General features: G+C 44.4%; 1 protein-coding gene across 1 annotated transcript; it reads right to left on the bottom strand.

Annotated features, from left to right (window-relative positions):
- Window positions 1-32: 32 nt before the first annotated feature.
- On the bottom strand, window positions 33-27,839 carry agps (alkylglycerone phosphate synthase). The gene is made up of 20 exons (XM_080498080.1): window positions 27,622-27,839; window positions 24,674-24,763; window positions 23,627-23,717; window positions 23,401-23,521; window positions 23,174-23,248; window positions 22,057-22,128; window positions 20,730-20,809; window positions 18,867-18,947; window positions 17,220-17,345; window positions 16,894-17,002; window positions 13,141-13,268; window positions 12,176-12,227; window positions 10,317-10,393; window positions 10,111-10,223; window positions 8,728-8,797; window positions 7,869-7,930; window positions 7,017-7,106; window positions 5,685-5,784; window positions 5,538-5,595; window positions 33-1,876 (listed from the first exon to the last, which is right to left on the bottom strand). Exons 1-20 carry the CDS (start codon window positions 27,801-27,803, stop codon window positions 1,755-1,757), a joined length of 1,899 nt encoding a protein of 632 aa, XP_080354206.1. The 5' UTR covers window positions 27,804-27,839; the 3' UTR covers window positions 33-1,754.
- Between the last annotated feature and the right edge of the window lie 154 nt (window positions 27,840-27,993).

The raw sequence follows: 27,993 nt of genomic DNA, 5'->3' as shown, positions 1-27,993 counted from the left end.
TTTTAGTTCAATTTATTGCACAAACAGCGTTGACAAAATTTTTTTAGATGATACAATGTTGTTAGGAGACGTGGAAAACAGACACACACACACAAAAATAGAGGCAGAACATTCAAAAATAACAAAAGAAAAGCTCTCGATCATTTTTGACACGTCATATGACCGGTCCCAATCAAGTCCTTCTGTAGGGGAAACATCTTGAACTATAAGGACACGGTGGTTTTGGAAAAGATGAAGCACAGATTAAAAAAAAAAAAAAAAGGGGGGGGGGGGGGGGCAGGAAAGGCAAGATTTCTCAGTAAAGAACGGCCCTAAAGACAAACCTGGCTTAAAACCAGTGCCTGAATGACAAGTCTTGTATCAAAATGCATCACATTAGTTTCCTTCACAAAATCCTTTGCACACGGTACCGACCAGAAACCGTTCAACCCTTCCAGGAGGTCATCAGCGGTACAAACACCAAATATACAACGAGCCGACAGGGTGGCCACCAATAAAGTGTGTTTTTAACCTGTAAATGGGGGTGATAGAAAGTTTCAGCACATGCCGCACATATCTACACTGCAGAGCTCCTACATGGGTATCTTTGCATATGCCACTCAAAAAAAAAAAAAAAAAAATTGAGTCCAGCTGTGCAGGAAGTTAGTAAAAATGTACATGAGAGCGGTGGTCAGAATGAATGGAGTCTTTGGTAGGACGCGAGCACCGGGATCCAGAGGCCTTCAATCGCAAAAAACACGGTCACACCGAAACAAGCATGATGGAAATGGCTTTATTCCCCTACACACACACACACACACAGACAAAGACAGACAGACAGACACACACACACACCATCTTCTCAGTAACAAATCGCGGAAGGTAAACTCTTCCAGTACAAAAACCAAACACACAGGAAACATCTCTGTAAGTGGACTCTATTTGTAAGGGGCTTTTGTGTAATTTAGTAAAATGGGTATTTGGGGGGGGTTCGGTGGAGTTCATCACCAGAGACACACACACACACACACACACACACACACACACACACACACACACACACACACACACACACACACACACACACACACACACACACACACACACACACACACACACACACACACACACACACACACACACACACACTTTTTCCGTCCACACACAAGTCTCTTATGGCAGTCGGGGCAGAACAACAGGAGGCATTAAAGGACACTGAGAAACTCTCATGTCCACTTCTGTTTTGCTTCACAAAAGGGAGTCATGGCACACGAGTGTGTGTGTGTGTGTTAGGAGAAGGGAAGGCAGACAGAAGCTTGTAGAAAGGCACAGAGCTTTAGAATTTACTACTAAAGAAGTGCCACGCAAACATTACACACACAGAGGAAGAGGGGAAAAACACACACTGGTGTCTTTGTTGGCAAGGGACTTCAGGATGGAGGGTAACTGCAGTATACGTGACCCAAACAGGGGAAAAAATTCAAATAAATCAAGTTTTCTCGCATCTTGTTAAGTTTGCGTCGCAGCATCAAAACTGAGGCTGCCAACGCCATAAAAAACGAGCTTCGACATGAACGATGATTGTTACAGCAGATTAAGTGCAATACAAAGTAACAAGAAAAGTGGGGGGGGGGTTGGGGGGGGGGTAGATTATTAAATGGCACCGAATGACGAGATCTCCGCCTTTGCTTCAAATTCACATTTAGTATCTATTAATCCAAAGCGCAATGTGATGCTTTTAGACAAAACGGCGAGGCCGGGACGACGGGAGGCATTTAGAGGAGGTTCCCGTTGCCGAAGATGTTGTCCGGGTCCACGTAGTCCTTGACGGACTTGAGCATCCCGACGCCGACGTCGGAGACCGTCTCTCTCATCCACTCCTTGCGAAGTTTCCCCACTGAATGAAAGAAGGGAGAGAGATAGATAAATAAATAAATAAATAAATAAATAAAGCCGGAGGAAGACAAAACCGAGAGAGGGGGGTAGAAAAACGGAGGAATCGGCACGGCTGATTGCTCGGCAGGCTGCTGGGAGCCAATCAATCTTGCGAGAGTGAGTGAATAAACAGAGGGTGATAAATGCTTTTATTCGGAGAGGAGAAATGTTTTGCATGGCATGATTTATGGAGCTCAGCAGACTATCAAACTCATTAGGCTCTGTGTGTTCCCAGAGGAGGAGCCGGCTGGCGGGCTGGAGCATTGGGGGGGGGGGGGGGGGGGGGCGTCCCCGGCTCCCTCGCTCGGGAGCCACCGCTCCCCTCCGACTCTCTCCTTCCCTCCTGAGCCACCCGGGGGGGGGTGGCGTTCGCAACCCGTGCCTTTCTGTCTCATTGTGCAACACCTCAGCTGGAAGGAGTTTCGCTGCTCCTCCGGCTCCTCCAGCTGACCCACGTCGAGGGTGTGGTGCCGGCCGGGCCACCCCGAGGGTGGGGGGTTTTGGGGGGGCCGTCTGAGCCAACCGCCGAGCGCCGCACAATGCTCCTCTGTTCGGTGGGACTTTGGCTCGGAGCCGCTCCCCGCCGTCTCTTTCAACTCCGTCCAAAACTCTCAGAACCGGTGCGAGGCGAGAGCAGCTTGGGCACGGGGGGCCGCCTGAGGAGGGCGCCCATTACTTCGCCAGCTGTCCAGTCCGACATCCTCCACGGCGCTCAGATCAGAGTCTTGGGAGACTTCGCGGGACTTGGAAACCTCAGACAACCCCCCCCCCACCAACCCATTTTTCCAGAAATTCCATAAAAGCAAAAACTTTGGTTTCTATACGAGTTGCTATACGTGAGAAAAAGATCAAATTAGAGTTTTGATTCACTTGCTTAGTTTAAATAAGATATTTAATTGCTTATCTATTCGTGGCGCTGTTGTATGAACAAGGCTCTGACTTTTAGCCGCCATCTGGTTCTTCAAGGAAAGTCACTGAACAACCATCAGAAAATATTTGTTTATTTTTAATTAAACTCAAAATACCAAAACTTTCTGCAGATGTAAAGATTTATTTACTGTCCAAGTTGATTGTTATTTTTTTTTTAGGGGGGGGGGATTTTTTTCTGTTGATGTTGGGAAACTACCACCACTACATTTTACTCTTTTTTTTTTTTACGGATTAATTAAACAAATATCTCTGGAGATTACACGAACCAATCCAAATATTTAAATGCGAAAGATAACAATCGATAATATCAGAAAAGAACTCGATAAGGGTGGACTACAGATGTTAAAGTCACTCAAGTTAAATCGTACACGTCTTCCAGAAGCATAAACTAGTTAACTTTTGGGAGTCGCACAGCTTCAGGGGGGAAACTGTCACGCTTTGGATCGAGACTTCAAAAAAAAAAAAAAAAAAGCGGGATTTGAGAACGGGGCGGCTCAGAACAGGTGCGGCTCGCCGTGTAAACACCTGAAAGCAGCAGAGATTAGATACGGAGGCCTGGAAATGGTGGAAAAGGGCAGGATGGGAGTGTTCACACGCTCCTCTACGCACCCCCCCACCCCCCACGGTGTTCGGGGTGTTGTTGAGGGAACAGGTCACCCTGCCGCGTTTGCGGCTCCACCTTATCAGAGACCGGCCAGGAGCCCAGATGGGAATCAGCCATGAGGCGCCCGACAAAACGGAGGGGGGGGGAGGGGGGGTCAGACACAGCAGGGGTCACCGGGGACTCCGGTACCACACAGGCCTCCAGATGGTGACAGAGAAACCAATCAAGCTGCTACCCAATAACTAAGAAAGCGCCGTTGCTCTTTACCGCCGCCACCTCTTCCCCGCCTGCTCCGCCTCACTCCTTCCCCTTGTTCCACCTCCATCCCTCCCCTCCCTTCTCTCAGGAAAAGAAGACAAAACAGAAGGTGCTGGGACTGCATCATTGCCTCCATCACAGTGATAATTTACACATCTATCTTGTCATATTCTCTCTTTTTTTGCTTGCTATCGCAATCAATCTCGCCGGGCTTGGTCTGTGCAGCTGAGACATGCAAAGAAGTGCAGGTACTCAGTTCAGAAATGACTTTTTTTTTTTTTTAAACAACCCCCCCACCGCACCCCCTCAAGACTGATATTTCTCCTCATGTGGAAAAGCCTGGGGAAGTTCAGGGGGGACTGGCACAAGAGGAACTTCACTAAAACCAGGCCATTTGTTTTCCACCTCCTGGGTGCAGTGACCTGTGAAGACGGGCGGTGTGGCACGAGTTCGGCCCGGATCCAATCCGTGAGGATCCCCACGAGGTGAGGACGAGGATGCCGGCACCCGGCGGTGCTGCGCGGGAAAGAATGAAAGGCAGGAGCCGAGCCGAGCCTGGACCCGGCGACACGGCGGCTCTCGCTCTCGCCTGGGTTCGTCTGACAAATGGGGGGTTCGGTGGCGTGACAGTTCGCTAGCAGCCCCTGCGTTCTCGTTGATACGGCCGAGCCGTACGGGGGCTGATGGATGGATGACTCCCGCCAGTGATGGATGCTCAACAAACTCCTCACCGCTGTGACACCGGTGACCCAGTTAAAGAGGACATTTCTCCCACTGTTCGGGCTTACAGGAGCCGGTCGATAATCAAACCCGCCGTGATAACTTTCGATCGCTTCCCCGGAGATTCTGACAAGCGGCTGGCGGTGCCGTCGGCTGAGTATCATGTCCGGCAGAGGACATGTTGGGAAACTACCACCACTACATTTGCTGAGTGCTCTTCACGCCCACGGACCTGTCCCTACGCCCATGAAACACAAATGCTGACCCGCTGTAAATACAAGGGCCACAAAAAAAAAAACCAAACAAACAAAAAAAAAAAAGAGTATATTTCCTCCACTGCCCTCCCACCTCACCATCCTTGACTACATCTGTTTTGTTTGATACACAAAACCCAGTGAAAACTAGCTCCATTTGTCAACCGCTGATTGTGGGCAGACAAACCGGCCTGTCTGCGCCCAGATAGCAAGCCCCGCTGTTATTAATCACAATTACAGAGTGGGCCCCGCACGCGGGGAGCTGCATCAATATCACCTCCTCCCCCCCCCCACCCCCCTCCACCCCCCCCCTGTCACCTCCCCGTGCTGCTCGGGGTGGCCGGGCCACCGTTTGGAGGTCAGTATACAGCCGGCGATAACGGCGGCATCATTTACCCCGGCCCCGCTGCCTCCTTTTTATTAGCAATCTTTTAATTTTGAACCCGTCCCCGCCTTCAGGAAAAATTGTGATTTAATATCGCAGCTGATTCACTGCATACTGTTTTTGACAGGCGTGATGAATAGCCTGAAGTGATGTATGAAAACAGCGAGGCGGATGGCAATATAGATAAGGCAGCCATTTCGGTCGGCCCGATGGGGGACCAGCGAGTCGCTCCGCCGCCCTCCCCTGCGCACGTTTCATTTGGCCGCTGCCGAAATGAACAAATAGCCGAGTCAAGAGTCGTTCATCTGAGCTGCAGGAGCAGATTTTGACCACGTGAAGGAAGCCATGAAAGATTTGGATTGACAACGTTCAACACTTCACCTCCTTCTTGTAGGATATAATGTGGAGAAAAGTGCAACTATCACCTCATTTCCAGTTTGGGCATTTAATTTTTTTTTTATTATTTTAGTACCTCCATGGTGATGTGACAAGCTCCCTCCGTTGGCGAGGATCTCCTCTCTCGCCGCATGCTGAGAAAGACACAAAACACACGTAAACCACCTGGAACTATTTAAACAAATCTTCATTATAGTTATGATTGACAAAAGCTTGGGCCTACCTCCACTTGTTCATATACATGTACTGGATCGCTGAGTCCCCGGTAGTTGAAGGCAAAGTAGAAGTAGACGCAGGCACCGGCATCATATGTCTGAGTCACCCTGAACAAACCAGAAACACAATTTTTCTTTTTAAAACAGCAGAAAAAGGCCCCGAGTCATGTTTTTCCCTTCTAAAATCCCATTTACATTACTCTAAAGAACCATGTTTGGTCAAAAAGTCCCCTTTCCCTCCAATAAAAGCATTCTCTACAGAGTAATTGGAATAAAGTGACGTAGGAGGTTTGGCTTTCACCGCCAGACCTTTGACCTCAATCCATTCACGGCTTCAAGAAAGCGGCGGCGGCGTGGAAACGCCGTCACCTTTAATAACGCGGCATTATCAGGCGTTTGACGATCAAATTTTTTTTTCAAAAGAATCACTGCAGCAACACTTGGGATGAGTCACCCGACACTTTGATATTTGTGGTTTTACGCGCAGCAGTTTAAGAAAAGTGGCTTCTGATGAAACGCAGGGTGGATTCAGGTGTGCCAACATGTGTAATAACCATCTTTTGTGGGGGGGGGGGGGAATAATAAGCTTCTGTGGCCTCGCTCCCCTGTTGGGGCGCAAGATGCAGAGCCCTGTTCATTTGACATGGCCCATCACCTGGCACGCTGACTCTTCTCGAGGTTAAATGGACAGATCAATCATGTGACAGACTGCGGTCGGGAAATGAATGGCTGCAGCATAATCAGGCGGAGGCCTAATCTGTCCGCAATCTGCGAGCAGCAGCCTGGTGCTGCTCGGCCAGATCGCCGATCTGCGTCTCTCAACAGGGGCTAGACTGGTCAGTCTGCCTCAATATTTATAATAATGAATGTGAAAGATACCTTTGTTTTTAACATATATATGGTATGTGGTCCCAAAATGACAAAAAAAAACAAAAAAAAAACAAGAAGCCACATGACACTTTTCTTTATAAAGCTCTTGGAGCATTTTTGTAATTTTAGAACCAAGACCGTCACGATACTAAAGAAACATGATTAAGTTATAGTGCGAGTGACTTTTTTTCTTTTTCTTTTATTTAAAATGGCAAAGCCACTTATTCTTAAAGCTTTTCATCCCACAGAAAGCCGCCAGGCTTGAGGCCAAATTCTGATCGACAGGATAGAAAAATTTAAAGGAGTAGAATGTCGTTGCAATTGTTTAATGGCATTTCTCCACAGTCCGAATCGTATAAATAAGTTTGTGCACTTCGCAACAAAACATTTCAAACGAGGCTCGGTCTCTGGGTGGGGAGATTGTGGGAGCATATTTCACGTTCGGGCTGGATTCATGTCAAAGCGGTTACCTGCATGTGGACAACGGTTGGAATTGGACTCCTTTATCTTTACACTCTTGAACAATGCGAGCCTTAACGTTCCTGCAAATGTCCAGCACCCTGCAAATAAATACAAAAATAGGGACAACAAAAAAGAAAAAAACAGGATTTGATGGCAGGTCTAACATGTATTCACAGTCCACGCTGACATTTTTACAGTTGAAATACGACAGCGATGTGTGTGAGCAAAGCCTTGGAAAAAAAATAGTCAATGGTGCAAAATTATTAAAGCACAAGAAAGACGGGGGGGGGGGGGCAGAAAGGAGGACAGACTGAACAACATGACGACCATTGTGGGAGAGATTCCCACTGGTGTGGAAATGGCCGCCAGTCCTAAGCATGTGCAGCCGTGTGTGGAGGGTGGAGGATGGGGAGGAGGAAGGGTAATGAGCCAGGCACATATGCTCGCCTCGGTGCCTGATCTCTTGGTCTCTCCCGTCAGGCATGTTACACAACAAGGATCTGCGTGTGCTTCTGTTTGTTGTGCAGCAAAACAGGATAATGGAAACATGCAGAAAATGCAGATCTCTCCACACACACACACACACACACAAGCCATGTAGTCAGATCTACGCTCTCCGAGTGACAGTAATGTCGGGTTTGGAGGTGGAGTTCACGCCAACGCGGTCGTTTAATGTGGGGTGAGGGCGGGGGCATGAAGGTGAATGTCAAAGACATGAGCAAAGAAAGAAAAGGCTCTCTCAGGACGCAATGTGTGGGAAGCGGAGGGGGAGAGAGAGAGAGAGAGAGAGAGAGAGAGAACGTGTGCAGCTATTTAAAATTAAACACGCAGAGTCCCGAGGCTCATATTGAGGCATTTACCTGTCCCAAGGCACAGAGGTTTCAAAGGACTCCCCAATCACATAGTAGTCCATCCCCAAGTCCTGATTGGAAATAACAATTTACATCAGTCGACTGAGAAATCATTCGTATTTAGCACATTGATTTGCGCACAACAACCAGGACCAACAGTTTTTATTTGCATTCTGGCGATTGTAAAACCTGCACATACTGTTCGCGCAGCAATAATAAATAAATAAATCATTCATTTACAGCCAAAGCATCACCAATTCACCTTCAGCATCATTACATACATTTCATAAGCCAGTCCTTGAGGAAATGTCCAACTGACCCTCCAAAGCATCAATTTATCAGGATGTCTTTAAGCTTAATTGGGTGAAACAATCAAAATGGGCATCTGATCTTTTCTCGTTATTGGCTGTTGAGGTTTTTGGTCCAAACTGGAAGCACACACTCAAATACTAAAGACAAGATGACCGCTTCATGGCAACCTCAGTAGTGATACAATAAACTGCTGCTTTAGGATATTCACAGAATATCTTTTAGAGTAAAAAAAAATATTCTCTCATTAGTCTTGCCTTCTATTTGACTGTAAAAGAGAGAAAAAAAAACTTGCAGAAAGCTATCAGTGATTTATTTACAAGTGGATACAAACTCTCTGCTTGGAGTTACGTGTATCAGAAGAATCTCGAACAGGACTGACCTCAAGTCAGCTCTCTATTGTAAGCAACTGTGACCAGATCAAATCAGAGACCTCCGGAGGTCACACGCTGCAGCGTCTCTATGCTGCTTTCCTATCTGCTGTCCGACGCGCAGCCTCGCCGCCCGCCCCCACCTGCCTGTCAGCTCAGGCAGAGAGAAAGCCGGAGGAGTGACCCACCCGGAGGTAAGCGATGACGAAGGTCAACATGTAGCCCCTCTGCCCATTGTCCTCTCCGGCTGCGAGGCCCCTGGAAGGAAACAACGGGGTTAATATTTAACAGCTCTTTCCCTTGGAGCTTTTTGTCGGTTCGGGCCGCTCCCCCCTTCACAACGGCCGTCACGGAGCTTGTCAATCCAACAATGCGCAGATCAATGGCGCCATGCTCCGCGTATCGCCACGGGTCAGCCACACATCTATCACCTGCAGCGGGTAATCACATTTTCATCTACCATCCAAACTAATCAGGCCAAGCTCATTAGAAAATCACTATATTGATTTTCACCCTTCTTCCTGTTTTGCAACACCACAGGAAAACATTCCTCACCGAAGCAAAGTGAACCAATCCATCACGGGCACTTGATCTGATGGCTGATCGAGATTTATTTGGACTAATGCAGTGATACAGAAGATGTTAATGTAAGTGAAACGCGTCTCGTGGAGCAACTGGCGACAATGCAGCTAATAATACGTGCAGCTGCAATGAGCACTGAGCCACGCAGTCGTGCAAAGCTGGAATATCATACAAAAGTAGCAAGGAAGAAATCGGGGCCCAGAAACGATCCGCAATATGATTGGGTGCTTGGTGCAGAATGATCCGACACATTAAGTTTAAATGATCAATCCTGATGAAACATAAACCTACTTCATACATTAATAGCAATAATATATATACCTATGATAGAATATAACCAACAACACATCAATAATTCAATCTTAGCAATCATTTTGAATACTATGTTAATTGTCTCTGTCAAAAATAAAAGTTCATCCACTGAAAAGAAAGAGAGGCCAACAAAAAACATTCCCACCCCCCCAAAAAAAAGTAGTTTTTGATTAAAGCCCTGGCACAAAGTTTCTCTTATGAAGCGATCTATGAAAGTGGGCCACGGTGACACGTTTAAAACAGGCCTGTGATGGAGGGAGGTTCCCTCTCATGCTGTTGGGTAACTGATTTACAGCAAAGTCTTCGCGGATCTGTTGCATGATCAATCACAGCAGTGGAGCACAGCCCAGCTGTGTCCTCTCGCCCCGAGCTGTCCTGGAGGGAGCCGTGGCCTGAGATCAGTGCCCACACCACACTTACTTTAACATTGAAAGCTGGCCTGACAGGAAGACATCCACAGGTGATTCATCAATCCCAACCGATACGAACTAAAGAGAAGAGTTCCGGGTGCTTTTAAGTGTGATTTCCCCTTTCGCTGCCGTTACAAATCTCCCGGTTAAGTAACATCAGGTCCTCAAGCTCATCCGCATCGCGATTGAAGCCCCGCCTAATGGCACTTTGGCGCTCCATATGGCCCGTCCTCGTTCGGAAGCAAAGAGTTATGAATGAGGGCTTACCCGAATTTTGCGGCGATGTCGTAAACCTGCTTCTCGTGCTGCAGGACCTTCTCGCGGTCTCCCTCGAACAGCAGGGTGGCCACACACAGGCGGTTGGGGTCAAACCCTTTGAACTGGGGACGATAAAACGGTGGGGTTCGTATTTCACGGCGAGGCACCTGCAGCTACGAGGACCGGCGGCGCTCGCTTTTAATGACATCTCTCACCTTGGTGATGTAGAATTTCTTCAGCCCGTCCAAAAAGGAAGTGAAAAGTGAAGATACTTGAGGCTTCAGGGCATGACCTGTGAAGATGTCAAGATAAAAGTCAGCTCTTTTTATCCCCCCCCCCCCTCCACTCCCCCCTCCCCCCACCCGACAGGTACGCCTCGGAAACTAATGCTATTGTTCAGACATTAGGTAAAAGCCTGTTCCTGCTTGCACCCTCCAGCGCTCCGCGAGGGCAAGCGAGTCACATTTATTTGGGTTTTCACGCAAAAAAAAATAAATAAAAGGGGGAAAAATAAATGGTAACATTTGAATAACTTTACAACTGGCCAGTGGCTGCCAGCGACAGCGCCAATAAATCAGAGAGTTTCCGAAGGGAAGTGGGGTTGACACGGCGATATCCGTCTTCCTCACCCACACTTTTTTGATTTATTCCTGATCGGACGCACAAAAGCGCCTGTGGACAAGCGAAAATGAGGGGCTGGGGCCAATGGGATGGTTATCAATCACAGCGGGGAAGTCATGGGTGATGTCGCTGAGACTTAACAGTTCATTTATTTCCCCCCATGCTCAAGTCTCTTCATCACTTAGTGTCCTAATTGTTTCCATTCCAAATTTTGATTGCAGGTCTTAAGGTCTCTCGCAGCCATCATACTCGTTAATTAAATACTCAAAATCCAGAGAGGGCGAGTTGGGCATAAACTGGCCCGTGATCTCATTTTGAGCTCTCCCTGCAGTGGCGCTCGCTTTTTCCCCCCCTTTTTCCTTCACATGTTGCTGCTCCTTCTGACAACATGAATCTCAATTTTCATCTCGTGTGTCGAGATGGGAGGATTTCAGTTGTGTCCGTCATACCAGACGGCACAAAATCTGCCTATGCATTAAACAGTACGGACAGGCCAGGAACAGAACCGAGAAGGTGTCATAGAGGCACGAGTTTTAGTTATTAGTATTAAAAAAAAAAACAACTGGTCACTTCATCTTTCCTGCCTAATGCTAAGAACTGCCAACTCGGGAGGAAACGGGGAATATGGGGGGAGATAATGAGATCCCTGGAGAGTGGAGAACGTTGGAGATCTCTAGCAAAGCCAGATACATTCCTCTCGACCTTAAGAAACAACATTAAAAAAAAAAACTTCACCATAGCAACGACTTCATTTTGGCCGGGAGCGATTTGTCATTACGCCTTAAGGATCTTCGGTGGCGTGCGTTTGCCGCGGTTGTGCCGCAGAGATGATCAGTAGAACAATTTGGCGCTTTTCCAGTGTCGCGTCGCTGCACGCTGCAATCGCAGACTTTTATTGTTGTGTAAAGTCCTGATAAAAGTGGCGATAAATATTCAACAGCTTTAAAGTTCCCCCGTGAAATAATGGCGGAGTGCTAAGTGCTTCATGTATGGTCAGTCATTTCCAATAAAAACTCTTGACGGCAGATGTGATTTACATTTTCAATAGCCAATCACACCGTCCGTGTGTGTGTGTGTGTGTAGCTGGTGCTGCTATTGCTGCAGTGGAAACACACAATAATCTGCATATGCATCTCTATTGGATTAATACAGAATTAATGAATGTTCAGCCGGGCACAATGAGTCATCTGAAAATTGCGTTACATGAAGAGAAAATGGGGGGATTTGATGTGGAAAATAATGTCTTTTCAAGATGAAACAAAAAAATCAGCCGTAGAAGCGAGAATAAAACTGACAATGTTTAGTTGTTGTTTTTTTTTTCCATCTCATGGCAGTTTCAGTTGTCTGCTGAAAAGCTCAGAAGGAAAAATAGAATTCAACCAGGTGAAAACAAATGCGACTTAAATGATAGATTGGCATTCACAGGAAGAACACCAAAAACAAAAGAACTTACCAAATTTGAATTGCTCATTATCCATTAGCCGTATAGATGCCGGAGCACACCTCTGGTAAAAGAAACAGTCTACATAAGTTTGCTTGAATCAAAGTGAAGCTCACAGATGATAGAAGAAGGAATATTTCAAAGTGTTTCGAGGACGAACTCCCTCACAGAGCTTGAGCCACCGTTCACTCACCTGTCACAGCCACACAGGCTCCTTTTTTTAGTTTTTTTACTCAAACATTTTAAATGTTTTACACTGCAGCCCCCCCCCCCCCCCCTCATCATTTTAAATAATTTCTTTCTAAACATAAATAGTTCAAAAATGTGTTGTAACACAATAATTCCAGTTGTATGTTCTACATTTGACCAATTATGAGATTATCTGAAAAGACAAAAATTACAACTCGTGAAAAGCATTCCAATGACCCAGTCTAGGGAATTCACTTCCATCTGCTATTTGCATTTATCCTACGCAGTATGGCATTGTGAAGGTTTTTTTTGTTTGTTTTGGTTTTTGCACAAAAGCAGCAAAAACAAGTGGTAAAAAGGAGTAAACGTGTGAATTTACTGAATCAGCAGCCAGAATTAACTAAAGCGCTCCGATAAAGGCCGAGTACATCCAGTGATGCCGCTCATACCGCCAACACTGCAAGAGATAATTGGACGCAGGTGGTCAATAGCCTCTTAAAAAAAAAAAAAAGGGACTTTGTGTGTCGAGACTGTGAGACAACAAGCCGTAAATACTGAAGCCACAAGTGGACACAAAACAGTTCCGGGGAAATTGGATGAGGGGGACGTCAGATGGCTTCACACTTTTGACTGAAGCAACTGCTTGTTTAGTCGTACCAATTGTCTGATTACAGCTGCTGTTTTATTTCATTTCACTTGACCTATGTTGATCGAAAAATGCGTTTATTTTTGGGGGGGAATTTCGGTGCTCCGATTAAGAAAAAAGCAAATAAGCTTTAACATGTTACCTGTTTGGCAACCTCTCGGAGGCAGGCGACTCCCTGCTCGAAATTAGGAAACACCACCGAGCCGTATTTCTGATACTCCGGCATGGGACGAATCTTCATGGTCACTTCAGTGACCACCCCGAGCGTCCCTGTGGGGGGAGAGAGAGAGAGAAAAGGAAGAAAAAAAATAAAAAAAATTACAACCTGTGACCAGGAAAACTTCCTACAATTTATTGTGATCACACCCTTTGAGAAAGGAACTTAAGACCATTTTCCAGAGCTCTGGCTCCATGTCTCAAGGGTCCCAAGGGTCCCAAGGCCTGACCTTTTGTCTCACATTTCACTCTGTGGCTCTGGTTTTCTACCACACACCGGGGGGAACAACTAAGATTTATCAGCATAAGAGCAGGAGGAAATAAAGCAGGGCTCTATCAAAGGCTGCGACGCCAACAGCGGCAACACATACGCAGGTACAAGGAAACCGCTGGCTGACCTCGCGACCCTGGAAACACGCCGCTATTAGCTACCGATGCTGCCGCGGGAGTCAAATTGCTCGTTTGAAAACCAGACTCGGCTCTCCTGGCACATTGCAAATCGGCCAGACAGTTGTTTAAAAACAAAACAAAAAAAACCCTCAAAACTGAGCTTGATTCAAATGAGTTCAGAGTATTTTGGAACTATGGTCTGTCGTGCCATCAGAAGTTAATACTTATTACTTTCTATTAAATAATAATAGTAGAAAACATCTCAGCACGTGCGTCATGCTCTGACCAGATGGAGCCGGAATATCTGTTTCAACGCAAGTTACAAAGCAAAACTTAAACCTTATTAACGACAATGAAACGTACACAGAGAAACTGAAACAGCTGAACAGACGTGGAATAAATTCATCTTTTTGAACAGTGAAATAGTTTTCCTCATGACAAGGTAAAGAGCACAACCATATTCTTCTTTGTCTCTCTCCTCAATTACCTCTTCTGTCTCTAAAGATTAAATGTTGTGATCAAATCAGTCATAGTGGATGTATTATATGGAGGTACTCCAATTGTTGCAGCTTTTTTTCTGAAATTTGAGGTTTGTTTCTATAATATAACAAGGTCACCATCAAATGCCATGTTCCCACAATGGTATTTATTGATTACCCTTTTAAAGTACGTTTACGGCTTCTAGGTGAATTACAGTGTCAGTTGATATTAAATGAGTACCGTTTATATTTCACCACCTCAAATGAGCATTGAAGAAGCACATTTTTGTAGCGTCCGTTCTGTACATTCTCACAGCAATTCACTTTATATGCCATTTTGTGACATTGCACTTCTTGACTTTGGTTTGGAGTTTGCATGTATTGCAAAAAAGAAAACAAAACCGTGGGCCTTCCTACCATTTCTTGAATCTACCAAACCTAATATTGAAAAGAAGAAATTTAAAAAAACAAAGAAATCAACCATTAAAAAAAAACCTTGCTCGTTTCTAAATGTTATTGCTCTTCACTTTTTCGCGTGACTCGTGTCTGGACGTCCTGCATTGTTATAGGTCACATTCATTTAATAGCTGCATCGTGCACGAGTCCATTAGGGGTCTTCCTCAGCATGTAATGGTTGTTAATGAGCCCTCTAATGTGACACTACATGCCACATGCTGCTCCCTGGTGGCCCAGTGAAACACATGCAACTCCACTGGGCTTCAACAAAGGAGGGCTCCTCCTCCTCCACCGACAGCGGGAGGAGCGACTGAGAAGCGAGGGGTGGGGGCTTGGAGGAAGAGAGAGAGAGAGAGAGAGAGAGAGAGAGAGGAGCTAATGTGTAACAGAGAGGGGGAGGGCATAAGGGAGGCAATAAAAAGAGCAAGAAAAAAAAAAAAAAAAAAAACCTCTCTTGGGATGGATGCAATCCAACAAAATGCTAGTGTGCGATTAAGCCATTTTTACTGCAACTGTCTGCGTGATAAAAACCTCATTTTACAGGATTAGTATGTGCAGAGAGGGATTAATGGCCAAGAAGGATCAGGAAAATTATTTCAGAGGAAAAAAATAAATAAATACATTTAAAAAAAAAAAAAACCTCGGCGGCGACACACTTCTTTATAATCAATCCTTTAACTCTGAACATTAGGTGAACTAGCCTCATGTTATTCTCTCCACGTTTGAAAGGGGTTAAAAGGGAATAGAATTATCATTGATCATTCCAAATCGTTTTTTTTTTTTTTTTTTTACACCGGTTGTAACAGGGAGGAGGAGGAAAAAAACAAAAAAAAACAACTACTTCGCATTCAGGCTCCTTCAAGGTCAGACAGATAGACAGACCTGTTGTTGTGCACGGAATGAGAAGCGCGAGGTTTCGCAGTAATTTCTGCTAAAATGGATGCCTTCCACTTATCATGCAGAGACGAGTTTAGGGTTTTTAGTGTGTCGCTTTGCCGCCGTTGCTTGTGGCCTACTGTCAGGCTGCAGGCTGGGGGCTCTCCGGGTGATGAGGTAGATAATTTTAATGAGGCCATGTGGTGGGTGTGACCTCTTTAGTTCCAGTGTTCGGCCTCCCAGAAGAACATGCACTCCGAGAGGAGAGACGTGTGGGACTCCCCCTATCTCTGCTCTGCGCGCCGACCACAGCGGCCGTCTAATCTTTAATTTCTATTACCTTAATTTATGATCTGCTTTCTTCTCAAAGCTCAGGTTTTTTTTTTTTCCCTCCTCCCCAGATGAGCAACGTCGCAAATGGTGTTTTACAAAAAGGCACACACCAGAGTCAAAACGTATTTCTCCAACTTTTATCACAAGTTCATGTTTAATACTCTTTCTTAGTGAATTTATTATTTGTTTTAAATCACATTTTGTTAAACTGTCGCGTGACGTTGAACAGCTACTAGTTATTGCAGCATATGTCAAATAAAAGCAAAATATCACCCCAAAAAATTTGAGCAATTTATTAGTGCATTGCCGTCTCTTTTTTCTTTAAGTCATTTAATACGTCGACAAAGAAAATGTTAAAAATGTATCCTGCAACAAACGGAATATTTTGTTGTTTGTTAATTCACTATCTTATAACTGAAAATCTTTAATTCACCGTCTGCTAATATACATAAATAAGGTGCCTTCATTGGAAGTCTTTCCCCTTCATTAAACGATATAGAATACTCTCATATGTCTAGTCATATACCTGAAGGGTGAATATAAAACTTCTCATAAACAGAGTTTTGCAGCTCTTTCAGACGTGCTAAACGTTCCTTTGAAAGTCTGTGCTGTAACTTAACACCAATAATTGTTTTTAAAGCAATACTGCGTATATTTTAAATTTCACATGGCCCTTTATTATACATCACTTCTGCCATCAAAACCATTTGTAATGAGTCCAAATAGAGATTTCTGCAGCACTTCCAGTCAGGGAGCAGATTGCTGAGCTTTGTAGGGTGAATATAAAGTTTGTATCCACAGCTGTTTAACATAGTGATGCCAAGAGTCTCTGAACCCCCTCATTATGTAGGGGGAGCCTGGCATATGGCAGTATTCTCTGTGGGCACACACAAGGACAGGGCACTGCAGATGGGGAGCAGAGGACACTTGCTGGTTCCTAACTAACGCCCCTCCAGATCACGTTTCCAGCCACGTTTGTTAATGCGTAAGAGCCGGTCGGCATGAGAACCGTCCTGATGTTACTATTTCATCACAAGGGTTTTTCAGCGGGGCGTGCGCACGCTCCCTCATTAGCGCAAAGTTTCACACAAAACGGCACATGTGCTCGAATCTCACACCGAAATCAGATCAGAGAGCCGACAAACCTTCTGAGCCCATGATGAAGTGGTGAATGTCCGGCCCCGTGGACATGCGTGGGCCTTGACAGCTCTTTTCAATCACGCCTCGCGGGGTGACCATCTTTACATGGACAACCTATTTAATTAGAGCACAACGGGAAGGGGGAAAATCAACATCTGAATTCTCCTTTCGCCATGCACGTATACAAAAACAGCAACTTCAGTGACACTGTGAGGTAAAAGTCCGCAAAAAGCTTGCTGATCATTTTCTTTGTAAATACGTTGCGGTAACTGCATGTCTCAAACAAACAGGAAAGTGGGAAGAAAACAAAACAAAAAGTCAAGTGACTTACAAGGTCCTCAATGTTTCCATAGATGTTCTTCTTCATGCCTGATGCTCTGGTTGCTACCCAGCCCCCCAGGGAGCTGAACTCCATGGAGTCGGGCTCATGCCCCGTGCAGTAGCCGCTCTCATTAAGCTGTGATGAAGAACATACAAAGCAGAGGCTTTTTTTTTGGGGGGGGGTTTTGTTTTGTTTACTGCCGTCAAAAGCGAGCCAAATATGAGAAAACAGTGTCGTAAACCCACAAGAATGCCTTACTAATCAACACAAACTGCGAGGAAGCAGAGGGAGAAAAATAAATGAACAGAAAATAACTGAGGTTACAGTTAATGGAACTATAAAAACTCTCACTTTATGCTACAAAATGTAACGGTAGAGAGGCGCAGTGAATTATTTGGCAAAGTTAAAGGTCAAGTCTGTTTGCAGCACTGATGCCATGTGTGTATTACCGACTGAATTGACTTGGATTCCATTGAAAACGTTTACGGTACCTTGTGTGCTTTAGCACTTTGCTCCAAGTGAAATTATAACAGTTGCAACATTTTTTCCCAAACATGTATAAAAAGAATGGATGCGACCGATATTGCAGTTCTGTGATAATGACGACCCCATATTATTGTTTATACATTAGTCATTTGATTTCACTTCCTTGAAATCTTTTCTCCTCCTTTTTGCGACATTTGTCAGATCAGTTTGATCTTAATGTATATGTGGGTATTTGTCAAATCTATTTCTTTGATTAATGAATGGTACTAGAACGCCGTTTCGTGGGGGGTAAATTATATTTATTCAATGTGTTTGTAAACACTGGGTTTTTTTGTACGTTTTCCAAATAATGATTTAGGGGAAGAAAAAAAATAAATTGCATGTGAAAGAGATGGGCTGTTTTTCCTAATCAACTGTGATTCATAATAGGAGCTGCAAATTCATCTTTCACAGACGAAGAACACAAAATACTGTAAATGACTTTTGTCACATGTCGTGTGGGATTAACTTGACGACGTGCGTCTGCAGATATTTGTGCATTTGTGACACACACAAAAAAATAAATAAATAGCCTTTTAGAAAACAGCTCGTCAGATGCTCTGCCTCAAGGCTTCAAGGAAGAATGTCATCAGGAAAGACACGTCGTCTCCCCGAGGGCAGCCGTAACCCCAAAAGATGGCATCTTTAGGCACAACATTTAATAGTAATAATAATAAAGACCTTAAAGTATCACAACAATGAACCCAGAAGCACAAGGGTAAAGTCGGGCCTGGTTTTATCACAGCACTCCTCTGGAAGGCAGCGTTTAATGCGGACCCATCTGCTCTATCAAAACATCCCGGGCCTGAATGCAGAGGTGGAGTCTGCTTTACATGCAGCTCACGGATTCCTCTACATCAAACACCCGCTCCTTCTCCATTTTTCTGAATTAGCTTGATGGCGCCATCTGCTCATGACCACCGTCTTACTCTCTAATCTTTCCCCCTTCGGCACTCTGCTCCCGTCTCACGCTCCTTCGGAAACCCCGTTCGATCTGCAGAGCAAGGAGTACCAAGGTGACCGGGCGCAGGGATTCCTGCGCGGCCCACGTCCTCCTCGCCGCTCTAATTGTGGCCGTTATTTTCCAAGAAGGTATTTCAGAGTTAATATGGATGGACGAGCAGCACTTACCAGTCTCTCCAGATCCTGACCGACAATGCCAGCTTCGACATGGGCAGTTAAATTTTTCTCATCAATCCACAAAATGCGGTTCTGTCATAAACAACACAAACAGCAGGTTGTACACATTTTTTACAATGAATCCTTTTTGTACAGATAACCAATCGGCCGTAACATTAAGGCCAATGACAGGTGAAGTGGAAAAACGCTCATCTATTTATCGTGGCATATGCTATAGGGTCGAATATATTAAGCGGCAAATGACCATTTTGTCCGAAGCAAATACACAAAAGGAAAGAATGTGAAGAATAAAGGCAGACTCGTGTTTTAAGATCCAATGGACAAACTACTGTAACTTAAAGTACCGCAGATGTTAATGCTCGTTCTGATAGAAAGGTCTGAAAATACACAGATCAGGGTTTGCATATGCAAATACCAAATAACTGGTCATAATGTTTGGGCTGGTCAGTTTGTTTCGTAGTGTAAAACCTCCGATTTGAAGTAACAGAATCCCAAAATATATCGCGTATCCCCAGGTGTATTATCTGAACTCCGATTGTCCCCGCATCTGTCACAACTGCCTTAAAATATCTCCCGGAGACATAAACATAGCTCTGAGGAGAAGTCCCCGGAGACGCCTTGCTTTCGACGCCGAACGCTTTTCTCCGCCGAGCCTGAGAATAAATGTTTACAGAGCGGCTGCGGCGTGGAGACGACGCTCCGTTTCTTTGAGGTCAAACAATCTGACTCGGAATATGCGGCTCCGGTTGAGGTCGCCGGGCTGCTGACCGACCCCTACCTGCAAGGAGGTCATCTCATACGTGCTATCAATTATTCCCCCAAAGGTAATAAACTTTATGTTCTTTAGCACATTGCTCCTTTCATGTGCCTCCATGGGCGCCACCTCACCTCTGACCGCCGACACACAACTCTGCCTGCTGGTGCTCAACGACCGGCAGACTTGCAGCACGCAGACGCCTTGTATATCACGTCAATGTGTGACGGGATCAAAGGACTGTACTGCTGATGATCTTGTGCAAATTGTTCAGACGTGAATAATAGTTTGTTGCTTTATATGTTTGGGATACAACAGGCTGTTGTCGGCTTGGAGGCCTCAAACAACAGGAGGAGATTGTGTTTGTTTTACTGAATCCTACAAGCAAACATGGGGCAAGCAAAGCAAAATGCTTTTTGAAAGAACTGATTAATCAGTTTTCCAACCCCCCCCACCCACTCAAGGTCAAGACTTAACGCGATGCGACATCTATTATGAAAAGAATTTTCCTGGAAAAAACACAATTTACTGTAGGATTTCTAAACCAGCCATTACACTTAGATTCTGCATTTTCTACCAACGTGGCCTTGAAATCTCTCGGCTACTGCCTGATACAGCAGGGTGAATTGACGGCATAAGACACGAGCGCAACGTCACAGAAAACGGGTGCAAAAATAATCATTCTGTTCGAGTAAAACCAGTCAATCTTATTGAAGAACTTTAAGTTAAAACAAAACTGTACGCGTCTATTGAATGGGAGCACTGACGGATAACACTTTCTCCATGAAATCATTCAACCAAAATGAACAGATAAAGAGTCACGCCAGCTTTGAATGGAAATAAAGAAATAAAGTCTTTGGCTCGACTCTCACGTGTGCCGCTAAAGTTTTTGTAAAGTTTTATCTCTTTATATTTCAACCATTTTGTCAATCTCTCTATTCATATCAAGAAATGCTTTTTATTTTACATGGCGCATTTTTCTAAAACAAAACTTTCAGCTTCCAATTTTAGACTTTCCTCCAACTTCCTGTGATATCTGAAAATGTAGACTAAAGCGCTTTCTAAGTAATTCCCCGTTAGAGCTGCAAGCACTTGCGTACCATCTGTGACGTATCCAAAGAGACAATGGATCGAGTCTCCTCTCGGGGACACTCCAAGGCACTGGAGACGCTCGTCCCTCCTGAGAGAGAGAGAGAGAGAGAAAAAACAACTTGTACAATAGAGCCTCTGTTTTTTTTTTCCTATAACAGCACAGTTTGGTTTGTCGTAGCAGAGAGAATGCAGGACGGACTGGCTCAGGTCCCTTAAACACCCCAGTGCTCCATATATAGAGAACCAGCTTGAAACAAACTGGGGGATCCAACCTGAGTAAATGACAGGAGTCGTCACTGCACATGTGACAGGTTAGGAAATCATATAATGGCATGCATTGGAATTATGAAGCAGATACTTTCAAACATGTTGTGTAATCAATATTAGATTGATTAATGTCATATTGAAATGGGGCTGAATGTTTGCGTTTATATAAACAAACTACGAGTTAAAAGTTTGGACACATTCTGATTCAATGTTTTCTCTTTGGTTTCTTTACTATTTACAATCCAGATTCCAACAGAAGGCATTAAAACAATATGGAATCTTGTAGTAAAAAAAAAAAAAAAAAAAGTGTGAAATAACGAAAACTGTTTTATATTGGTTTTCCAAGTCTTGAAGTAGGTCCCAGAGATACTGAGCGCTAGTTGGCACTTTTACCTTCATGACAAATACTGAATTACACCAGGCTTTTCATTAAATTCTATTAATTGTAGCTTAAAAGTAGTGAAAGTAAAAACAAAATTTTAAAGGAGGGATGGTTATCAGAATCCAGAATTTTAGTTTGCGTCTTGAGCGTGCACAAAACTAAAAAATCCATGTACTTGTAAAGCTTGTAATGTTTTTGAGATGCACCTGTATCGAGGTCAAACGAGCTTGTTCATGTTTGCGAATAAAAAAACAATCTTGCATTAAACGCATTTTATAATTTCACAGTATTTTAACTAGCATGTTACAGACTGAACGTATTATGTTGTTTTACTTTGATTGGATGATTAAGACTTTCACTGCATCAATGAGAAAATTGTTTTTATTGATTATATATAATATCAGCCATTTACCACAATTATGGCGTTATCAGTACTAAATGATAGTGTGAGACCAAAACAAGACTTAATCTTAGTGTGTTGCCTCAGTCAGACGCTTATTGTTATTATCTTTATGTTCTGATAGTAAAATCTCACAACAAATGCGGGAATTCTGTCAATCGTATTCAGTGTACCCTTTACAGAGAAAAAACGTGCACGAAAGTTAATCTCATGTGGTGTGTGTGAATATATATATATATATATATATATATATATATATGATAACTTTTTTGTATGCATGACTTACCTCCATATGGTATCAAACAAACATTGTGTTTGCACGCCAGCTCCACAATTTTCACCACATCATCGTGACAGTCTGCAATAAAACACACAATTTGAGAGAAAAAAAAAAAAGAAATAAACAGAAAGCATGATAAAGGAAGTGTTTTCAGCAGCCATCTGCCACAGTAAATGCTCATATAACAAAAGCAAACACACTGCAAAGGAAACAGGGGGCAGGATGCAACGCTACATGCACACAGTGGACAACATGTGGATATTGGCTGCCTGTGCCATTAAGAGTAGGAGGAACCGGCTGAGAGACGGGGGCATCTTTATTTGCCCGGGGCTCTTCTTGGGCGGAGTAAGCCTGTATTGAGCTACGCTCTCTTGGGTGGGATGTGCTGGATCAATACAGATGTGTTTCAGCCAATCACAGGGCCCACATCCATTCACACTTATGGAGCGGAGTGGAAAGCGAGTGGAAGGCGCAGCGATGCCCACCCACATGGATGTGCCTGGCTGGTCTCGGGAGTCACTGACAAATGCTCATATTCTGGTACAGTTTGCCATCCAATTAATTTCAGCCGATGGATTATACCTTGACACACTTAAGTTCCAATTAGAATACACGGCTCGACCTGAAAGGACAACGCGGGAATGTAAATTATTGATCAAATGCGAGTGTATCTGCAGGAATGGGGGGGGAAAGTTAAGATTTGGTGCCAGTGGAGATAAAAAAACATTCTTACATTTGCTCTGAGGTTTGCTGCTCATTTGGGAGACTGCTAATCAAGCTTCAGCCATCAGTCAAGACTCATTTGCATGATAAAATAATGCCAAGCAAAACAAGAGAAAGCCAATCTCCGAATCATAATTCAAGCGTGTGCTGTGCACGGCCAGACTGTGGAGTATTGGGTGTCAACCATCCTCCCCCTGACGCTTCTTATTAAGCTTCCACTCATACATATTAATATCCCTGCCTCTGCAGAGATTAACCCTTTAAATCACCAAAGCCAGGAGGAGGATCAGTGACGCTGTGTGGGTGGAGGGAAAATGAATGAACCGATGGTTAGGAGTGGGGAAAAAAAAAAAAACCCGTCACAGCGGGAACGGGGATAAACCATCTCGGTGAAACTCACTTGGCCAAACCACCATATCTGGAACGCGGCCAAGTTTCCCCTCTCGTAGTGCAAAGATCTCATGTAAGCAGTGGCCTGAAACGCAATACGCATGATCACATTTACCGCAGATCACAACAACATTGGTGCATTAAACACAGGATTTGGTGAATTACAGACATTAAAAAAAAAAAAAAAAAAAAAGATGACTATGTATGTATGCATGTGATTTCGAGTCTCTGCATTACCGTGGGCTCGAAACACCCGGTCCTCTGCGTCGTGAGAGAAGGGAATACTTGTGGATTTCAGTTCCTCCACTAAGGCCTCATTTAAAGTGGGAGGCTGCACAGCACTGCTATTCAGGATAGGCTGAAACAAAACAAACCGTTGTGGTTTTTCGTAGCCGTGACTATGCACCGTGACTATGCACCGTACATTCACCGAAGACACAACAAATCAGCGAACTGCGCCCACCGTTGCTGGAGTTTTGTGCTGAAGGCTGGCGCCAAACGTGCCCTCAAACCAATCTTTCAGGCCCGGGATGATCATACCACTCAGCCTATACCTGGAGCGAAAGAAGACAAACAGAGAAAACTACTCATTAGACGTAACCAACCAAGTCTCGTGCGTTGAAGGGTTCTCACAGCAGAGTTGCAAAAAATAGGAAACAGAGATGAAAATATCTAAACGCTTTATGTGGTTTCTTAAAAATCACATCATCGCATAATAATAATGCACTTTTAAGTTGAAGGACATTATCAGACAAGCAGAGCAGCAGTGATTCCCTGACCTCATATGCCTTCCTTCATGTAATTGAGCTGCTGTGCGTCAGGGGATCGTGATGCACCGATCCAAAATACCATGAAATCTCCTTTTAGATAGGAGATTTTTAAAGCAGGTTGTTACAAAGGCTTCCGCAGAGGTAAACCATTTACTATGCAACATCTAACAGATCAATACTTCACCCAAAACAACCAAGTCAGGTGATGACTAACAAAACACCGAAGAGTCATCTGCAAGTCTCGATGTTAAACTGACGCCATACGCAAAAACTTCCGCACCTAAATCTCCTGTTTCTCTTGCTTCGATTCATACAAATAAAACTTTCTCGAGGAAAAAAACCCCCAAAAACTTAGGAATGGACAATGATCAATTTTTGACTCCAGTGGAAAGTCTCTTCTGTTAATGAGTGACTGAGTTTAGGAAAGATTTCAAAACCCAGCCGGTGACCTTCTCCAATGGCAAGGAACACTTCAGATGCCAACCACTAGGTGGCAGTAGCACCACATTGTTGTGAGAGTAGGCAGGGGGCAGCAGCTGAATATGAGGAGTTCAGAGGAGGCTCTGTGAAAAAGATCAATGCATTCCTGCAGCCTCAAGTCACACAAGCAGAGTGGACGGCGAGGCTCAACACCAAAACTAAGACGAGATTAAAGGTAGCGCTGATTGATTTCTTACAATCACTGATAGAAAAAAAAAAATACAAACTTTAAGAGAGCAGTGTGCGCTGTTAAAATTTACCTTTTTCCAGTGAATTCTGCTTGGCCTTTCTTGTTGAAGAGGAATCTTGTGTCACTGTATCCCCAGCCATTCCACTTCATAACCTCCTGCCTGTGGAAACAAAAACATTTACTTTACGATGCACAATACACATGGCATGAGATAACATTATCAGACAGTTAAAAAAAAAAAAAAAAAAGTTAGTCCTTGAACTGCTTCGACAGTTATTTAGAAGATTTACAGTTATTTCAACGTGAATTACACCCGATTTTTCACTCGCTGAAAATAAACTGAAAAAAGTCCAATTCTGCTCAAATTTTGAACTCAGAGAATTTTTTTATTTATTTAAAAGGTGGTATTTAACCTGAACTTGCACATTAACAACAAGCGTGGCTCCAGACAGGCGCTCCTACAACATCAATATTATCTATCAACACACAAGCTTTAAGGTCGTGCTCACAGAGTAGCACGAGCGACACTTTTAAAAACTACGAACCCGCGAGCAGATGGAAGCCGTGTGCGATTCCCATCCAACACGCTCAACTATTTTACAGTTATGGTGTCTGTCAGATGTTTGTACGCACCGCTAGTTTCTAAACTGCTCGGCGTTTATGATGAGGTCCAAATGTGTGTGCGGGGCGAACAGGTTTTCGGCGAACAACCTCAAAAATCCACCTCAGCGGGACACAAACAGCAACACTACTTTCTGACTTCTGCTGCACAAACGGGGGACGACTTAGAGAAGAAGGTGATGGACAGTGAAAGTGGAATTTATCAAATAAAAATACTCAGAAGTGAGGGACATTTCATTAAACAAAAATTATAAAAATCGTTGGCTTCACAGGCAAAAATGAAACTTCCTCAACTGGTACTCCAATACAGCAGGCGGTCAGTGTGGTGTGCTGAGAGGTGTTGTAGTGAGACAGGTCTACAACCACTTAGCGATCCACCATAACTCATGTGACATTCAGGACAGGATGCTAACACTGGGGTAAAAAGCCATTATTAAGATTAATACCTGCCAGAATGGAGTTTTTTGATAAATTACGGGGGACTGCAGGACCGAGAGTGACGCCCCAAGTCACTTTAATGAATACTGACCGTGAGCTGCTGAACATACTTAATACATACATAACAGATATATCAGTAGAAAGGATGCTACTAGGTCAGAGAGACGACCTGCTTTCTCTATAAAAGCCACCAGCAGTTTCGGTTCATTTGCAAGCTTCTGTTTGAAGACAATCGCTGGTGTTTTTGAATTTATCCCGGAAAGCTGCCGCTGTGCATCTTGACAGGCACATAACATACTTCACTCACATGGATGCATGCAAGTGTGCTCTCTGTTGCTGGTCCTAGTTTCTTTCCATACTAAAGATTTGACTTTTCTTTAGCAATTTCTGGACAATGGACATAGAGCGTGCCATACGTTGCAGAGACGATGGAGCAAATCTGTGTAATCTATCATTTTGAGCCAAATGAATTAAATGGCAACGTTATTCCAACAGAAAGCATAAAGTTTGCAGAAAGTTTAATTTCACAAATATTTAATGGCCTCGATGCTTCATAATGATATTTAGACAATTGGAAGGTCTGCAGCATTGAACAGATCTCGATGCATAGATACGTTTCAACAGCAATCAAGTCACAGCTTGCCACCTTCAACATTATTTCAATTGCAAGCGATGTTTGCATTCTTTGTGCTTCAGATTACATTTCTCGACTGGCGTATCGCAGTGGGGAAACTGATAAGTAGGTGTCGAGCGAAAATGGTAGTTTGCCTCTGGGCCTGTTTAAGTTTGGGAAGGCACTTAGCTAGAAAAGCTTTTTTAACTGAATGCAACCTGTATAGCAGGATTCATGCTCGGAAACCAACAGACTGGTCATACAAGAAAGATAACTGTTAACATACTGAACTGAGGAATTGTCTTCAGGGGCTTTCCAAACAATCTCTTTTGGCACAGTCCAGCTGGGACAAAAGTAAACAAAAATTAGAAGCGAAAGAGCTTATCAGACACTGCTTTCTATAATCTCTGCATACCAATGTACCATTTTCTGGTTCGGTTTGTGGATGAGAGTGGCTGACTGCGTACCCATCTACTGAACTAACACAGGTGCAGCAATTTAGACTAAACACTGTTGTATTATGTGTGTGAGTTATTGAAGCATTACTGATCTGGATCATGTTAAATTGCATAAGTCTTAAGTGTTTGGTGATGGTCGTACCCTTCACTGCTGTTGTCTGAGACTGACACTAGATGTCAGTACAGTGTGGAGGCATTTCCCCAGCAGGAGCCACGCTGCCAATAGGTTGAAAGTCAGACCACCATTTGTTCCGACCAATCAGATCAACAGACACAGACAAGTTTCAGATCTACACCCAACTGTTGTCATCGTTTAACTTAAAGAAATGGTGCAAATGAATAAATCAGAATAGAAGCAAGTTCTGTCACTGAGAAAATAAGAAGAAACGTCGCCACAGGTAAACCTGGAAAACGATGTATATTCACAGCGGTGATCGAACTCGCGACCCCTGCCTGGAGCCCACCTCGACCGTCTCGTCTGAGACTGTCACCGGATGAGCCGTGCCAACGACTGGCAGACAACACTTAGTTCAACTATACAAATGACCGGGTTATTAACAACTTGACATACGATGAAGATCAGGGGAAGCCAAAGTGGACTAACTTAGTTAAAGTCGACCAACACAGGCTGCTAAACCAAACCGCACCCGCCCCGTAGAAAATGAATGGCTTCTCCGGAGCTAGCAGGCTAACTAAGCCCCCCAACGCTCGAGTCTCGAGACGTCAATAATGTATAGAAGAGGGGATAAATCCGGTTTGTCACAACATGTCACCCCGGTAACTCTCGTCAAGCACACGGTGTGCTGACGTTCGACTCAACGATGAGCAAAAAAAAAAAACAGCCAGAGAGGATGGACCCTCGTCCGGCGCTCCATCGCCGCCTCGTACCTCCTCTTCGGCACCGTCCTCTCCTCGCCCAACACATCCGCTTCCTGGGCTTTGCACTCCGCGGCGAGGACGGCCACGTTACCGCCCGCGGGTCTGTGCAGGTGCCCGGCAATTACGCTGAGTCTGTGCTGTGCAGCGCGCTGCCTGTCGGAGCCGCCGCCGCCGCTGCTGTTGGCCGCCATGCTGCTTCCGTGTAGTGACGGGAGCGAGCGGATCCATGAGCGGCTGTCAGAGGTCGGCGCAGAGAAAGTGGGTTGCGTTCAAGGTTTGTGGGAAATACCACATAGCCCACCTTGTTTTTTGTTTTTTTTAGCATCAGGACTAATTGCACATTAGAACTAAACTGCATTGATTAGGCAGCATTACAATCAC

The sequence above is a fragment of the Blennius ocellaris genome, assembly GCF_963422515.1.
Source record: "Blennius ocellaris genome assembly, chromosome: 6".
NCBI lineage: Eukaryota > Metazoa > Chordata > Actinopteri > Blenniiformes > Blenniidae > Blennius > Blennius ocellaris.
The sequence above is the reverse complement of the archived record's forward strand: the minus strand, read 5'-3'. Positions and strand labels throughout refer to the sequence as shown.